The 18683-nt window shown below is 35.5% G+C and overlaps 1 protein-coding gene across 1 annotated transcript; it reads left to right on the forward strand.

Moving 5' to 3' along the window:
* Positions 1-367: 367 nt before the first annotated feature.
* Positions 368-18115, forward strand: LOC113495352 (homeobox protein slou-like). Its single transcript, XM_026874038.1, has 3 exons — positions 368-1498; positions 15950-16272; positions 16513-18115. Exons 1-3 carry the CDS (start codon positions 1207-1209, stop codon positions 16759-16761), a joined length of 864 nt encoding a protein of 287 aa, XP_026729839.1. The 5' UTR covers positions 368-1206; the 3' UTR covers positions 16762-18115.
* The last annotated feature ends 568 nt before the right edge of the window (positions 18116-18683 follow it).

An 18683-nucleotide genomic window follows, 5' to 3' on the forward strand; every position in this document is an offset into this window, starting at 1 on the left:
AGATGGTCACCAATCTAAGTCCAACCGCGTCAAGCATAGCTTAACTTGGATCGAATCACTTATGCGGTTATAGCTTAGCCACGAGCTCCTCCTCCTTTAGAAAAAAATTATAATTACAAATAATCAACATCACTGTTGTTATTCTAAGGTAAAGGTACTATTAGGTTATCGTGAGCAGATTAGGTGTTTTAATATTACAATAGATTAGATTTTGAATGACTACTTACTAATATTTTTTATAAACGCAGAGCACACAGAATTATAAATTTCAAAATTTTCAAAACAATTCTCTGCAAAAAAGAGTTATATTATTGAGTTTGATTCATGGAACCAGACACGTCGCTTTTTTAATGATAAGCTAATATTAGGGACATGTAAATGTGTCTTAATCCGTGATCCAGATTATTCGCAATTATAATTTCCATCAAAACAAAAGCTGAAACTGTAACGTAATACGTGGAAAGCGTTTCCATGAAAAGTCGTTACGTTGTCGGCTAAACAAACGGAGCTAATGGCGCAAATGGCCCGCGGCCGCGCGCCCAAACCCATTAAGTTCAAAACTCAATAAACATCATTGTTTCAGCGCTTAACTAGGAAAATAAGCGAGCGCGGCCGCGTGGAGCCGCCCGGGGCCGCTTTAGCCCGATCTTCAACTCGCCGCGACCTCTAATATTCATAAGTCAATTTCCTGGCCCATTAATACGTAACGAAGTAGCGCAAATGGCCTTATCGCTTGTGCGCGATTACTTGCCCGCCGCTCTCTTACATAATTCAACGTATTAAACGAAATTGTTTAAACCTTATTGCTCGATTACGTTTCTCCACCCCGGGCACGCCTCGTTTCCCGCCGCCAATCGGGTGTCGGGATTCCTCTCCGGCCCCCACTTGGCGTCGCCCCTCCTTGCCTGAGCCCGCCTGTTTCTGCTCTCCCGCTTTCAGTTGATGCCGAGTTGTGATTATCGGATGTTGGGCCGGGACGAACGTGTCCAGCACGCCTCGCGACCTCCGCGCGGACCGCACTCACACACCGAGCTCATCGATCCTAATCGGATATCTTTGGATAATCTGCGCTAATTACGAAACCAAAAGACTTTAATAATAATTAAAAAAAAACACTTGTGTGCAGTGAAAGTGTTTAAAAACTGAAATGTTAGTTTAGAACATTCAAATGTTTCGAGTCCAAATATATTTAAAATAGGCCTTGCTATGACGATGCTTGCGATGGCGCGAGGATCGGAGGAGCGCCGGGACAAGGCCGAGGACGAGGCCGAGGGGGAGACTGAGGCCAACGGCGAAGTGGACGTGGTGGGAGTGGAGGAGGCCGCGCCGGTGGACCTCACGAGGAGGCTGGGGCTCACCCGGGCGGACCGGCCGGCCATCGCCTTCTCCGTCGAGAACATCCTGGACCCCACCAAGTTCACCGGGAGGTCCGAGGTGCCGCTGCGCTACGATGAGCAGTACTGGAGACCACATTATGATCGGGATGACAGTGATTCTGGTGAGTTAGTGTTGTTTGATGATTCTGAGATGCTATTAAATTATACCATGTGTGACTTATGATAGTGTTAGGAGTAAATAATAAAAGCTTCTTTTAAGATTTGGTTTTCAGTGGTTACAATTTATAATGGTTGCTCATAGTCTATTATTTAACCTTCAGTGGATACTTTTCAAGAATTATTGAATACGTGGCTTAAATGTTACTTATCTTATATTTTGAGGTATTATGAAGAGTCGTAATTTCTCCTTTTTGAAAGAAGGACATGCTAATTTACATTCGCTAATGATTGATGTTTTATTGATTCATATAGATATATTTTTAAATGCCGACGATAGTTAAAAAATGTTGTTATTAAAGTTTAAATGCTTCATTTGGTTGGACTATCATTGGCTTTTTAGGGGAAAATATTTTAACGCTTTGATCTTCTGGTTATATCATTTGAACATCAGTTGGAATCTAATAGGAATCTTATTATATCTCTTAGATGTACCTACAAAATATAACTAAAAAAAATAGAGTTGGAAAACGAAACGCTTAAAGTGATCTTTTACCACTTTTGATTGTTTTATTTAAAATTATGCTATTTGTGATTAACGAATTCTAACTACTCATTAGGTAATCAGACAAAAGATGATAAATAAAATTAAATGCATTTACTAAACTATCAAATATCATAATTATTTTTTTTATTGTTAAGTTTAGTTTCCAAATCATAGCGTAAACTGTAGTTTCTTGTTTTGGGTTTCCCTGTCCTATAAAGGCGGAGGGGCGTGTACCGAATAGTGTAGGTATAGGTACTTTTGCATTTGTTATTGCGTGATTCTATTTTACACTTATATATGATAGGATAATTTGTGTCTGAAGAGACAAGACGTAATGTACCAAAATATAAATAAAATTGCTTAAGACTTTTTTACATTCGCTCTTAAGCTTGTATTGTTCAAATTGTCTAATAATATTTTTATAAATTCAAAATCGATTAAATTAAATTGTTCTGCAGTAATGGAAATCACATCGAAACAGGACGTTAAATATAATCGTACAACATAACATATTATAAAACTTCGCAAAGAAAGCAATTTCACTATAAGGAAATATACACTTTTAAAGATTGCAGTATATTAATAATGTCATAATAGCTTTAACAAATAAAACTTAAATTCTTAATGCAGTTTTGCCAAAGTCCACAATGCACTAATTCCACGGTCATAGGTACCTATACGGTCGCGGCGAAGGGTTGGGCCCCGGTACCGCCGCGCTAAGCCGCGACACGCCGCCGGCTTAGGGTTGGCTGCAGTCAGCACTGTAGCTGGGTGGCTATAACTAGGTGGCTATAGCTTTGCCTTTATTGAATGTTTATTGCTTAGCTTTAGCCAATTGGTGGGTTAAGTTTTCTTAGCTTTTATGAAAGTTGCGGTTGATTTTCTTTGCATTTTTATATGATAGTGTGGATTATACGCCACTGATATTTATTGTAAGAGACTTTAAATGATGACGGCTATTCTTTTATGAAGATTGGAGATCCAAGATCATAAAGAAGATTACCAAATAATGATATTATTATACTCGTTCTTATTTTATTTGGCAAATCAGTGCAGTGCCTTTTTACTTGTACAAGCTTTGTTAGCTAAATGGGGCTATGCTCACGAGAGGACTTAGAGATTCTAATTTCGACCTGAAATGATTTCCTTGTTTTAAAGAGCCCCTTCAGACATGACATTTCTATATTAGTTAGTTTTATTTTGTCATCACGTGATAAAAAATTGTCAATGAATCGTCGTGATTGTTATGTTCCTTTACTAGTATGGCAAGCAATTTTAAGTAAAAAAAAGTGTAGAATAATAAAATGTGCGATGCTTTGAATATGCCTAATACTTGCTAGTTGATCTCAGCAAAATTACATGTTAAACGCGTTCATAGATAATGAGAAAATAATGTTTTATTATTTATTAAATACCAAAACACTTATTTTAAATCGAAATAACATCTCAACATTTTATAAAGACACTAGCTGTTGCCCGCGACTTCGTCCCCGAAGATATAAGTAATGATTTAGGTATACCTCGGTTTTTTTTCACATTTTCCATTGTATCTTAGCTCCTATTAGTCGCAGCGTGATGGTTTATAGCCTAAAGCCTTCCTCGATTAATGGGCTATTCAACACAAAAAGAATTTTTCAATTTGGAACAGTAGTTCCTGAGATTAGCGCGTTCAAACAAACAAACAAACTCTTCAGCTTTATATATTAGTATATAGAGTATAGAAGTATAGATATAGATATAGATTAGTATAGAAGTATAGATTACTACTAACTGGTGTAAAATGTATTTTTTTTTCCAAACGGTCACTTTATCATCTAATTAGAAAGTGTGAAAAACGATAAAGCACAATAATTGAATTTCATTGAAATCACTGAACGAAAGAATAGTGGAATAGTTCCACGCTACGCACATTCAAATGGTCTCGCACCATCTATTAAAGTAGAGTAGCTGTGGAAGCGAGACAACGAGCTGTAAAGCGTAGAGCGATGTCTCTCTTTAAACTGCTTAAGTCTTACTTCAAGAGGAACCGTGGCTAAGTTACAACTGCACAAGTTGATCAATCACAGGTGGATGGCTGACCATCTTTGTCATAACAAGTTCCTCCGTGTTTCGGAAGGTGCGGTAATTGTGAGTCCTGGCTATTTTTACATCTTTGACAGTCGTTACGAGTAGTTAGAAGCTTGAAAGTCTGACAACTAGTACGTCTCACTAAGGGGTATCTTTTGCCCTATTAACTAGGCTGATGAGGTCGGATACGTAGTCGCAGTCGTTCTTAAAAAACGATGGTCAGCTGCATCCGATTCGACTGGAAGCCCCCAATATAGTTGGGTTTTCCATACGCTAGGATGATTAAAAAAAGTCTTACTTCAAGAGGCGCCAGATCCTACGCCATTCTGTATGCCAAGACATTATTAAACTCAATTTTCCGGTCTTATAACACTTTTTATAATTCTTTCCGTTGCCAATATCTAGGTAATTATTCCACACAAGAACATCATTAAAGTAATTCTTTAAAAGACGAAAAACGAACAATGTTTTTATTCAAATTTCTTTGATACAAAGTGGATAGTGACAATGGGAATAAAAAATGGCGGTTTCATCACAGAATCAGCACGTAATTGAGAGTATACTGTTGCAGGCTAGTGTTTTTGTTGGTACCTAGTGTTAGACAGAATTTATTTAAAACATGAGTCGTGTAAAAAGTTTTATCACAAAAAGTTTGAAAAGTCTGGCGAATATTATTGATGAAAGTTTAATGTAACAAAAATAGACGATGATTTTGTTGCTAATTATGACTGATTGTATTTTTTTTGTACTGGTTCATAATTCGGACAAGTTTTTAGCAATAGGTATTGTTTATTATTAGTGAAGTAAAATCTGAAGTGCAAACTAAAAAGGGTGAAATGAAGTAAACATTAATATCTTTTAAGTTAGATTAGTTTACATAGAGAATTTCATATTATTATACGAATCCTCCTGTCGAAAGCTATTATAGCTATTGAGAGGAGGATTCGTAATGATTTCTTTACGGTTAACTCACACGTTTTTATAGGGATTATTTGTTTTTAACATAAATATTTATAGTAGTATTTCCTGTGATTGAACAAACCAACGGTCGCTTGATTGTGGATAATAGAACGATATACATAGATTAATTTTCTTTACATTTATCTTCTTCTTAATTCTTTTTTTTTAGGTATAAAAATGAATTGCTGTTCGTTAGTCTCTCTAAAAGTCGAAAACGGCTGAACCGATTTGGCTAATTTAAGTCTTGAAATATTCGTAGCAGTCCAGGGAAGGTTTAAAAGGTGATAAAATATGGAAAAGTTACCAAAAAGATATTATGATTGTCTGCATTGTTATCATCGACTGTTAGGTGGTAAGTAGTTCACCGAGACAGCTACTAGTGATTATTAAAAAAAGATGTTGATTTTTAAATAATACAGTACATACGATTTCATACGGAATGCCTTCACTAATATTGCCTATTTTTGTCTCCTTGCTCTTATTTCCAAAATCATGCAAATAGATAATGAAGAAACGGTGACTGTAAAATTATATCATCTGTTTCTATAGAACAGAACTCAATACAATATATTCTTATAAAAGCGATTTAATAATCTTTTACCACACTTTCAAGTGTTGAATGTGTAGAAGCGAGATGCCGATCTACGCTGTCTAGTGCTGTCTCGTTCCCACATCTGCTAGTCTTACTTTAGGAGTCATTGGTAGGTACCCAATTCTGTGGGTCAATAGAGAAGGAAAATTGATCTTTTGGCTTCGCACGTGACCCGTCGCGCGTCGCTTATATGCTAGGTAATTTGAAATAAACCAATTGATATTGCTTGCGTTTTTTTGTATTGTAAATAGGTATTCAGTTCCTATTTCGCACAAAGAATTATTTGTGGAAAATATTATTTTAATTGGTATAGAATTTATTTGAATATCTTATTATTATACAATTCAATCATAAATTGTTATTGTATGTTGACACATTTTAACTTCCGTTTTTATTTAATTCTGTCTTTCAATTTAATAAAGCAATTGGGAATTTTTGCAATCTAGTTAAATTTCCATTGGCTCATAGGAAATAGATTATTCCAGGCGGCATGAATACTCCTAATTTCCGGATCGCAACATATTTTAATAGACTAGAACTATTCCCGTCAGTTCATATATGACGTATTTTCTGTAAAATATTTAAACTTGACTTTTGACAGACAATTTATTTAGTAATAACAGCTTTCGTTTAACATTTCCTTGTTCCGGACATGACCTCATTAAACACAGGTACGACCTTCGAGATTACACAAGTACGTTGCAGAAAACAAAAATAATAATAAATTAATTCACACGTAATTATGTCCACATTCACACTCGCTCATAAACTAATTACAACTAACAATAGAAATAACGTGTCAATTTGAATTTCGATTACAATAAACGGTCGAGAATTTAAATCACGAACGAAACCACGTGATCAATTTAGACATCAGCTGTCAAAAAGCCCAAAATAAAACCGCCCGTCGGCAACGACAAATCATTTTAATATGAGTTTTATTGTGTTGCAATAAAGTTTATAATGTATTTTGTCGCCCGCAAATTAACATATGCTTTGAATTTGGTGCTCGAGTCACGTAGTTCAATGAAAAAGATAATAACCTCAAAATTATTAAAATGGCGTTAAGTTGCTAGTTTTGTTCAACGATGTTCCGATATCAGTTTATTCTGTATTGTTATAGCATTTACTGTTAGGTCACGAAGCAATAACGCATTAAACTATTCATTGTAGTTTTTCCTTAAATAAAAACACACGTTTGTGCTTTGACGTGACCTGGCTACTTGCTACTCAATGTAACAATAGATATTTTTTGCCATGTTAGGTAAATATACTAAATATACCAACTTCCGAATCCAACTTGTGTCGTGACTGCTACGGGCAAAAGTAGAACAGGCACCTTACTTATTTCATTTTATGAATAGGCAACTTTATTGATCAAATCTTGTTTAAACACAGTCACATTTCAACCGAAACAGATCTAATCATGAATAGCACACAAAAATCTTCCTGTTAACTAAATTCATTCATTAGTGAAAAACGTATAAAAAGCAGTTCGTTACTTTTCGAGTTTTTGCGTTCACATCCAGTTAACATGTTGCCAGTAGTAAATAATATGATCAACATTAATTCCAACACTACGCGCGTTCAAACCAATCACGCCTGTTAAAGAGCGGCAAATTCGATTCCATTTGTCATACATTTAAAAGTAGAATCATTACAAACTGTGCGTTGACACCCATTAAGTTTGGATAGGCATGAAAATATCGATATACAACCAACATAATTATTGAATGAGTTGCTTTGGCTGTACTTGAGTCATTTATATTTATTTTTACTAATACTGATAGAAATGTAACTACATAAACTTATAACTGTTTAAATCTTCTTTGGACTTATCTAAATAATGTCGTCTATTTCTTTATTGACACGATACAGCCAGTATAACACAGGTAGTTGCGCCTTAATCAGATCAGTTGTGTAATAACAAGCCTATTATTTCATTACCGAAAAAAGCTCTATCAAGGCATATTATCAACTTACTTTAGTTAAAGATTTTATTCAGCATATGACTAGATTCTCGATTTGAACGTTAAGGCGATTGTTTAAATCTGTAAATTAAATCTACGAGGGCCAGGGAAGCAGTCTAGCTGTCATCACGAGCAGCTGTACCGACCTCTACCGGCCGACTGATTTATTTGCAAAATGATACACTGTTGCCGCCGATTCCCGCGTCGATTTCACGGCTGTGTCCGGCCGCCGGCTGAATATATAGTTTCCTTTGCTTTATTGTCAAATTAATAGATATGTTTATATTAAAATGAAATAGATGTTTTTAAATAGATGTTGTTTTTTAAATTATATCGGTTAAGAGGTTCGGGAGAGGCGTAAAATGCCTCTGGGTGTTTATTATCGTATATTTTAATGTTATATGAATTTTATAATGCCCATATTGTAGCTTTTTAAGCGCTAACGTCAGTTGTTTTTTATGAAATGTTGTAAAGTGAATTTTCTCATAAAGTTTTCAACTAAAATAATAATAGGTATGTAGATAATGACTTTTTGATAGACGCGTAAGGTCAATGCGTAGCGCGGTTAGCATTGAGCGTTAGATTATTTTCTAGACTGACATACATTCATTATGTTAGAAGTTGTAACACTTTTTTTTTCATATATATTTATATATGAACACTGTTACACTTCTATTTCGTTAAAAATGTATCGTCTTAATGGTTTTACGTTGAAGATTCCCAGACCTACTTAATTAAAAAAATATGTGAAAATCGGTCAAACCGTTTCGTTTCAGTCTAGCAATACCGACTGCACAACACCAACCACCAAACTCTACACCTTAGTCAAAATAGTTCTTGTAATAACGAGCGGTCAAGCCGTTACTACAAGAACTATTGTATAACCCAAAAGTAATGAAGAGTAAATTAATTTTTCACTTTACGTCTGTGAATGTAGCGAAATGGCCAAGCCACATATTTTGACTATGGTACAGTAGAGTTTGTGAAGTTATCCCTCGTAGAGTTAGGGCGTGTAGTGTTAGAAGCTTGGCTCTACATGAGATCATTCATCATTGGCCTAGCCTTTTCCCAACTATGTTGGGGTCGGCTACCAGTCCAACCGGTTTCAGCTAAGTACCAGTGTTTTACAAGGAGCGACTGCCTATCTGACCTCCTTACCCAGTTACCTGGGCAACACGATACCCCTTGGTTAGACTGGCTGTCAGACTTTTTCAAGCTTCTGACTACCTGTAACGACTGTCAAAGATGTAGGAATAACAGCCGGGACCCACAATTTAACGTGCCTCCCGAAACACGGAGGAACTCGTTATGACAAAGTTGGTCACCCATCTACGAGCTCTACATGAGATCTGATAACTTTTTGAGAGTGCGAGCTTATGGCCTCGTCTTGGCAAAATTTTACATAAAAATGTTTTTGGTGGGATTAAACATTCCCTGGACTTTCACGAATATTTCAAGGCAACATAATAGGCCAAGTCGGTTCAGCCGTTTTCGAGTTTTAGGGAGACTTACTAACAGCAATTCATTTTTATATTATGTATATAAAGAAGACTCCTTTATCCTATAGCCTATTAAGATACGATGGCCGATAGCGATTGATGTATTGTACTTTAAGCTGATGTCTATCTGACACGACAGAGTCTTCCGCCATTTTCGGACTATGTAAATAATAACTATTAAGTGTAATCGTTTGTACTAACTTGAGTATCAGGGCGGCTTTTTACATGGCATTTAAGAATAAGTATTGATGATATGACAATATTTTTTAAAAGAAAATGTTTTTATTGATTAACTGAGTTTTGTGTAAGAGAGTTAATATGATGACTATCTAAGGTGGACTCATGTTTCTTTGGTAATTCGATTCGATGATCTATCAGTTCACTTTAATTTCTACTCAAATTAGGTATTGTTGATATTTTCGAACCATCTATATGTTTCTAGTTTTCTAGTTTCAAATTTATAAATTTCGCAGCCAAAAGCTACATTCAAACGAAGACGGCACCCGCCAAACAAGAAACTAACTTCACATAAAATATTCGAACTTGTTAAAATAAACTCCAGATATCCACAAAAAACATTTCCACCGCGGAAAAAAACTTCGCGTACGTACAAACCCGCAAACAAGGAAAAAAATAAGAGGACCAAGTCTGCAACTTGTGCAACTCACTCCCGTCGATTGGACGGCGCTAGACAGAGAGGGACATACCGCCCCCTAGAGCGAGCGAGCGGGACAGAATCAACCCTACATTGGTCTCGTCCCTTTGCGCAGCAATCCGTGAAATTAGAGTCGTCTAAACGAATCTAACGATTATTTTATTATCCCTTTTACGCTAAGATTTGTTCCTTGCTCACTCAAATAAAAATAAAAGGTGAATAAGGCGTTGCGAGGGTCAAGAGGCGGACATAAATTTTAGAAGCGTTTAGGGTTAGGATTGGCTTATTTTTCGGGCCTTTAAGTACGGGTGGACGCGTTGGACGGCACGGACGAACGCGTCCCTCCATACACGTCGTGATTCCTTGAGATTTGTGTTCACTCTGATATTGTTAGGGTAATATGCGTAGATAATGTCATATGAATAGTCAAAATTACCAGGAGTCCAAGATTTATTTTAGACGCTACGGTAGTCTAGAGATCCCTTGGTTTTCCGTAAAATAAACCAAACCTTTCTAAGTACATTTGTTCTAAAACGACTGTTCAGATAACGGCAGATACCTTAGTTTTACATCATAGCACATACAAGCAAATATTATGCCTGACAAGTAAAACTTGATTGACCTCCAACCGTAAGAAAACTCACTTAAATAAAACTCTACAAAAAATACTGTAAATCATTTGAACAAGATTTACAAAACCAAAATTAGGTAAAATCAATTGGAAGTAAACTCGAAAATCATTAAAATTATATCACGAACCATCTAACTGGAAGCCGCGGCTGTTAACGAGCGGCTTAATGTTGGCAACACTGTTCCCTTGACTTTTTAATTACGGCACAGGAATTACGTGAAAATGCCTGAAGCTTGTTGTGAATACAAATTGAGGGAGTTTGGTGCTTTTATTGTAATTTTATATATTAAAATATACCTATTATTAGAAATAGAAGTTATAATGTCATTTGGTTGTTGCAATCTAGGTAGAATTTTTTCGGTCCGAAAAGAGTGGAAGACTCTTTGGAACGAAGAGAGTATCACAAGTTATATAGGTATTCGAATCTTAATGGTTCATAAGACTGGTGTTCGTAAAAAAAACAGGTCTTCTAATACCGTCTCTGAATTTAACGAAAAATATGGTACATCTGAGTTTTACATAAATCTATATTGATTTATGTAAAACTCAGTTATTAATATTATCTATATTGTTGCATCAAATAATATTGCTTTTTCAAAGCTTAATTATTTTGAAATGAAACTACTTTTACGGATTTTATCGCGGTTTAATTTTAGATTTCAGTTCCCGACGTTTCGAAACTTTTGCAGGTATCATGGTCACGGGCAGACTGACCATGATACCTGCAAAGATCTAAAAATCTAAAATTAAACCGCGATAAAATCCGTAAAAGTAGTTTCATTTCAATGTCTAACATTCGCGTAAACCTAAGAAACCACTAGCTTAATTATTTATTTAATTCTATATTTAGGTCTAGACTTAATAAAATGAAAAAAATCATTCCAATTAAATTGTTCATTGTAATATTGACCATTCTTTAGTTCTCTATTTAAATTCAAATTTAAATTAGAGTCCGTATTTTAAAATCCATCGCTAATAATCTCTTATACAATTTTGCGAAGAATTTTTCGAAGTTTTTACCCAATTAGATACACCTACTTAGGTAAAATAGCCGTGTCTTTACGTTAACAACAAATTATAGAGACCGTTTATTAGATTGTAAAAAATAAATAGCATTGAAGGGGTTAAATGTATCTTGCTGAAATTTCACGGCTATTTAAATGGCATTTTTTCTGTATCAATTTAATGTGTCTAGGTACTGGCAAAATTTGAGCCTTTGGTTGCAAAAAGATTTTCTACGTAATTTGCAATTTAATTTTCAGACAAAGATGTTTTTTTTAACTCCGACTTACATATAAACTATTGTTAGACCTAAATTAGACAATTAGATTTAAGAGTTCCATAGCAGTCATTTTTTAGGCAACTTTTGACAAGATTTCAAAAATGAATTCTTATTGTAACAACAAACGTAAAGATTCTCCCGTTGTTAGGATGGTAAGGAGCTCTATCTCATATGCTTTACATGCTCGTTTACATTTCCCAGTAAAGAATTGTATACTCTACGCGAAATATCACTTACCCAAGCTCCTACGTAATCCAGGATGTTACCGATACCAGTACCTTGATCCTCACGAGACAGTTAAGTACAAACGGCCCGACATAACTGTGAACAAGGCACACATTACCGGAGCCAGCCGACCAAGAATCCTTCCCAAATTACACATCTCCATTTTCTTCATTTAACAAATTGATGAGCTCTATTTGAAGATACGCACCAACCGAAAAACGATCTTAAAATTCATAGAATTGAGTTCTAAATTCTTTGAATTAAGTCACTGTTGATGCTTACGCCCAAGAGATAAGACTGGGCTGGGTTAATGTGAGGCTGTTATAGGATTTTTGACCTTAGTTAGCGGTGTTAGGGATGATAATTCGTTGGGGTTTGGGTGGTTCGTGTGTGAGTAGTGGGGTGGTTGTGGTCCAAGTTTGTAATTAATAAAGCCCTCTCGATTACAAGTGCCTTTCCTCGGCGGGATTTGGGGAGGTTCGGGGAGGCGCTCCGTGCGTCGGGAGCGATGCTGTAACGATTGATATTGTTAGTCGAAATTAAGTAATGATATTTTAATTAGGATTATGGAACGACAATTGTATGCTCTTACTAACAAACGTATCAAATTAAAAATGGTTGATCTTGTAGCAGTAGTTATTTCCCCAAAAAATATTTAGTTTTTATAAGCTCTCTTTTTTGGGGACAAACAACACTTATTCACATTGTTTTTTGATACAATTTAACCTAACATACCAACCAACGTATGCTAACATACATCTCTAAAAAATAAAGATGGCTAATATTAGTCCCATTTTTAAGCTCGGATTAAATTGTAGTCCCATGACAATAGAATTTACAGATCTAGATCTTGTTGAAGATGCAGAAAAAGGCCAAGACTGTCAAGTGAAAGATATAACACCACTATTAGGGTGAAAGTAGGCTGGTCCAGTTTAAATTTCTATCTGAAAAGTTAGCTCATAAGTAAAAACTTGAATTAACACAGACTATTCATCCAGCCTGACTGACCGAACGGGATACCGCTGCCCCGGTTCACAAAGGGCAAAGAAAGGAAACATGTGTGGGTTTTAGTCAGTAAAAGGCTGACACTCCCTTTCGCTCAACCCAAAGCGCGAGGAGTCATTTCATGATTCCCATCAGAATAAAACATATTTTCATCCCAACATATGTTAACATACCTGTAAATCACACAGTAGTAAATAGTAACAAATACAATAGTACATTCAGCACTACAACACGTGTAGGATGACGTCACCCCTATGACGTCACACGTCATCCCCGCGACACGCTTGTAAATCCTTCGCCGTAACACGAGTTTACACGGAACGAAGGCTTTGTAGGGGAAACCTGATATCACGGGGATCTGTTGAAATAACAGTACTATCTATGAACTTACACTACACTTATAAACGGTAGAGTAAAAATAATTAACCAATTTAAAAACCTAAAAGCTCACGTTTTTAAATGTCACTTCCATTCAAATTTTATCAAAGTCGGTCCGGTCTTTTTTATAGTTGTAAATTGCATTGTCATCAGGTTTGAAGCTACTCTAAAAATTGAAAAAAAAAAAGAAAATAGCAGCTTTCTACCTACCGTTAGAGTTTTTCTATCTTAATGAAAGGTGACGATATGATATAGCCATGCGCGGACGCAGCATTTAAAACAAATTTTGGCTTCAGATAAACAAGTACTATATTTTGCGACCAAATTCCTCACAACTCACATACATCAAAAATGGCCTTCGACCGAATTAATTCACGGTACTAATAGTGGTGTACTAGTAATGCTGGTACTTTTAGTGCCGGGCAGTCAATTAAGCAGGCATGCCAGCGTCGCAGCCAACTACTCACGGACAGACAAATGAGCCCCTTAAACTATGCGCTTTATTTGTTTGGGTATTAGGCTTGTGTCATTATCAAGCTATAGATATTATAAGCTATTAGTATATCTTACAGATGAAAAGAAGCTTTAAAATATAATTAATATTGGGTCACCGTTTCTTTAAGATACGTGTAAACAAGGGAAAACTAGCGATGGCCCGCGGTTCCGCCTGCGTGGGTATCGGCGTAAAGCATAAATTAAGTCAGAATCAAAATCCATTTAAATGGATTAAAACAGAACTTGTATTACTTCTAGAGCCTCAAAAACATGTGTACAAAGTTACATGATGATCGGTTAAATATTTTTCGCTTGAAAGCGTAACAAACAACCTTACATTGACATTCACAACATTGTAGTAAAGATTAATTAAAATTAAAATATTTTATTTAGGCTCATAACCAATTAAGACGTAAGAATAAAAAAATATCAATCTAAGCAACTTTCTAAATAAGTAAATTCATCGGTAATCAATAAACTATCTCACAACAGTCCACCTACTCCAGCTACACTAGAACCCTAATACCTACCGTATTTAATTCGAAGAGAACGCGACGCATGCGCATGCGCACCAATAATAATATATCCGTCGTCGTCGCGACATCTGCTCCTTATTTTATCGCACTAATTCGTGCTGAGCGTTGTGGACAACTAGCATAAAAACTAAAAACTTAAACGACTACAACGTACAAAGGAAATTAAACCCTAAATGTGGTTTTTAAAGGCTATTTTTGATTGGAGGGAATTTGTTGTTAGGACCTTTGTGAATGACCAGTTTTCTTATAAGTATATTTTCCAATAGGGTGTTTTATTTGCTTGTTGTTAAATGTTAGAAATATTTTAAGACGTTGAATAGGAGCTGAAATAACATTGATGTAGGTAATTTTATTTATAGTTTTCTCATATGATTGAGCTAATAAAAGTTTCAAGCATTACACGAAGAATAGAATTGACAGTTTAATTTCAAAAATATTGTCAATTGATAGTAAAAATATAAGTTTTCGAAGCAATATTCATACATTATTACGCTTTTTGAACCCTTTTTTACTAATTAATGGGAGTATTAAAAGTATTTTGAAGGTGCAGCCGTACTATGTTATTAAGATATCCACATACGACATTATGCTTGTTTTTTACAAATCTTTTCACTTTTTAATAAATACGCGTTAGAAATGTATTTTAAAGCTAGTTAAATAGCAATTTTTCTAAATAACATCTAATTCGTGCTGATACCGCAGATATTCTGCTCCTCCATTATTTCGCACATCTGTGTTCCCGCGTGAGTTATTGATCCCGCTGTTATTCATATCCTCCTGCTGATCGCCAATTAGCTGTTTGCTAAGTATATGAAGGCACTCGTAATGTCTTCAGCGCGACAATTCCAACATATTAACAGATTGTTAACTGTTTCACGCACATTTACATCTCACAGTATAAATCGACCGCATTTTCAGCATTTAACGGCTATCAGACGGCCATTCTATGTTTCCGAAACTCAATATTAAACGATATAAAACACAGAGCTAATTCCGCTAATATTTATATATCCTGTCCACCATTAAAATTCGCATTTTACTAATTTTACTAAAGACAAAACTGTCCCGCCATAAATTATATTTTAATGTATCCGGACTTCGAATTTCTAACCAATGTTACCACATTAAAAATTAATAGCTGTTTTAAAACTATTTCGCATTGGCAACACCGGCCACGCGCGCCGACTGAGAAGGAAACGGAAATGTCCATTATATCATCTGAAAAACATTTTTTTATGAACGTAGTGTTATGAGGAAGCTATAAAAACTTCTTGTTTATAACCTCACTCTAATAGATTTTCAGATTGATAATTGGTTTTCAAAATTCATAATTTTCAGATGACAGAAGTATTTTGAGAGAGAGTCGAATAGAATTAATTTGAGTTGAATTTATTAAAGGAACATAAAAAGTATAAAATTATTTGGAGCGTAGGCAACAATTTAATGAGCTGCTTTTTTAATCTTAACTGTCACCACTAATTTTATAAGTAAAAATAATCTGATATTATTAAGCCACATTATTACCATTTATTGTTTCAGTGGTCTTCAAAAAAAGTCACTAAGACAGAACAATTTATTCTAAAACAAATAAGTAACGGCCATACTTTGTTACAGTAAAAGACCATCTCCAGCACTCAGATATTGAGGCAGATGAAGTGGAAACGGACGACCAGACGTCGAACCTGGACGACGACATCCTCACACAATCAGATCTGGACGAAAACGGGGACCCGAAGAGTCCCACCAGCTCCAGCTCCAAGAAAGGCAAGGGAAGTTCCTCGAGAGATTCCAAAGGGGGAACGAAGCCAAGACGAGCGAGAACAGCCTTCACCTATGAGCAGCTGGTGTCTTTGGAGAATAAGTTCAAGACCACGAGGTATCTGTCGGTCTGCGAGCGACTGAACTTGGCGCTCAGTTTGAGTTTGACAGAAACACAGGTTGGTAAAGTCCTTTGAGACATGTTACTTATTTTTAAATAGCCAGCCAGTAAGTGTTTTGTTCTTTGATATTACCCTTGAAATTACTCTTGATTTCTTATTTCACTTCTTACAGGCAATTTAAACTGACAGAAGATCAGAGATACCTTCCTCTTGACGATTGAATAAAAGAATAAAATAAGTAGATCTGGCAAAACTGTTTATAAACTTTCAAGTCTTAATAGAATATTTCTTCCTCAGGTCAAAATCTGGTTCCAAAACCGTCGCACGAAATGGAAAAAGCAGAACCCGGGGATGGACGTCAACAGTCCCACAGTTCCACCGCCTTCAGCTGGAGGCTTTCCCTCAGGCCCTTACCCCGGAGGCCTCCTGTATTCCCACGGGGTGCCTTACCCCTTCACAGGACCAGGTCCTTACGCCCCCTACTTCCATCACCTCGCAGCCAATCATCACCATTCTCACGGCAGCCTGGGGCACTCCCACACGTGATTGTGGCAGCGACCAGGGTCTCAGGACCTCAGGGTCGATAAAGAAAATGAGAACAGTAATTGTGGACTCTCTAACTAGTGGTGTTCGTGGGATTTAGGAACCTGTTGAGATAATGGACGTTTTGGTATTTAATGTGACGCTGGAAGAATTGAATGTGTTCTTTATAGTATTGTAGACTTTAAAAATGAGGTCGTGACTGTTTTTTACAGAATTCTAAACCAACAAAATCAAGCTGCATTTTTTTGCTAATAGCAACACAAACTTCAATCAAAAAGAGACCATCATAACATATGTGCACGACCTAAAAAAAACCTTTTAAATTGGCAAAGGAACCCAATTTAGTGCCACAATGACCATTATCATGAACAGAGCGTAGTGTGAAATTGCAAGTGACGAAACTGTACTATAATAGTGAAATTTATTTAAGGTAACATTATGAATCGATTGTGATACGTATTTTATAAGATGAATAGTAACATTATTGTATTGTAATTCTAAGGAATCTTTAATAACCTTAACGCGTAGATTTGACACAAGGATTAATGATGTCACACTTAAAATAAGGCTCATTGTACATTTGTGAGGTTTTACCTTAAGGCTTGGAATGATTAGATATTATAATTGTATAAATTACGCCAAATCAGTTTTGTACATTTTTGTAATCGTCGCAAATTACAATTTTTTCTACTACCTACTTGTTCTTTTTCTGCATTTTTTGCTCGTAATGATCTCAAATGTAAAATGCGATTTTTTTATAATTTTGTTTGTCTCTACACATATGCTTATATTATGCTTTCATGGCCAAAGGGAAAGGGCCAGGGATTGTAGACAAGTTACATTTTTCCGAAACCAACGCTGATTGTAAAGTCAACTGCCTAAGTCACGTCTCTTACTCGCCGACATACTGATGCTTTGCAGTTTTCCATTCGCACTATTTTCTATTGCGAGTAATAATTTCAGGTTTTCAGAATATTTTTCTATGAAAATGATTAAGAAGTGATAGTAGAAATCACGTCTGTCCATTTCGTAGTCCGGAAAAGTAGATATTCTGGTCCTTTGCAATTCTTTTGACACATTCGCATTTATACTAAAATTTTGAAACGGAAATAAAATAGAAATGTAAATATCGTACATTAAACCGTGTATAAATTGTTTGTAAATATATCATAACTTAGGGATATTTCCTATGAATAATGCTTACGCTTAGCAGCGAAACAATTATTTATTTTACGTCTTGTAGCAATCATCGCTTTTTTAAAGTGCCATTTAATTACACATTATTTCGTATTATTATGTTACTCTCTTAAGTCTTTATAATGGCTGAATGTTTTAGGCTCTCTGTCAAAGTTTATAATTTTTTTTACCGATATTTTCAATTAAGATTCTGTGTAATATCCTTTACAAATTGTTTTGATTTCATTTCTGTATTATGTTCGATAGTCATTATATTATGTTGACTTTATATTTTAAAGTATGTTCAGACGAATTGTATCCATCGAAGACTTTCGAGTTTGCGTTTTTGTAAATGTAAATGCAAAATAGTTTCAGTATTGATGCTACACTTGATTTTTTTTAACTTTTTCTTTTTGCGTCAAAAAGCTGACTTTTTGTCGCCAATCATCTATACTATACTTCGTATAAGTATAAAGAATTAGTCAAAAATAACTCCTAAACGGCTGGACTGATGTTTTTTATTCCTTTGGGCGGCGCGCCCTGGATAATTTAGGTTCACAAAAATCAGCCCGGCATGGGCATGGCGGCTGATAATTTTCGCCGGAACAGCTAGTTTACGTATACAAATAAACTGAAATCTGGTCTTTTAAATTATTAGAATAGAATTGACTATGACGATATAGTCTTGATAATTATTTAAATCTATTCAGAAACACGTCTGAACATACTAAAATATAAATTAGTTAAGG

The sequence above is a fragment of the Trichoplusia ni genome, chromosome 6 (assembly GCF_003590095.1).
Source record: "Trichoplusia ni isolate ovarian cell line Hi5 chromosome 6, tn1, whole genome shotgun sequence".
NCBI classification, from domain to species: domain Eukaryota; kingdom Metazoa; phylum Arthropoda; class Insecta; order Lepidoptera; family Noctuidae; genus Trichoplusia; species Trichoplusia ni.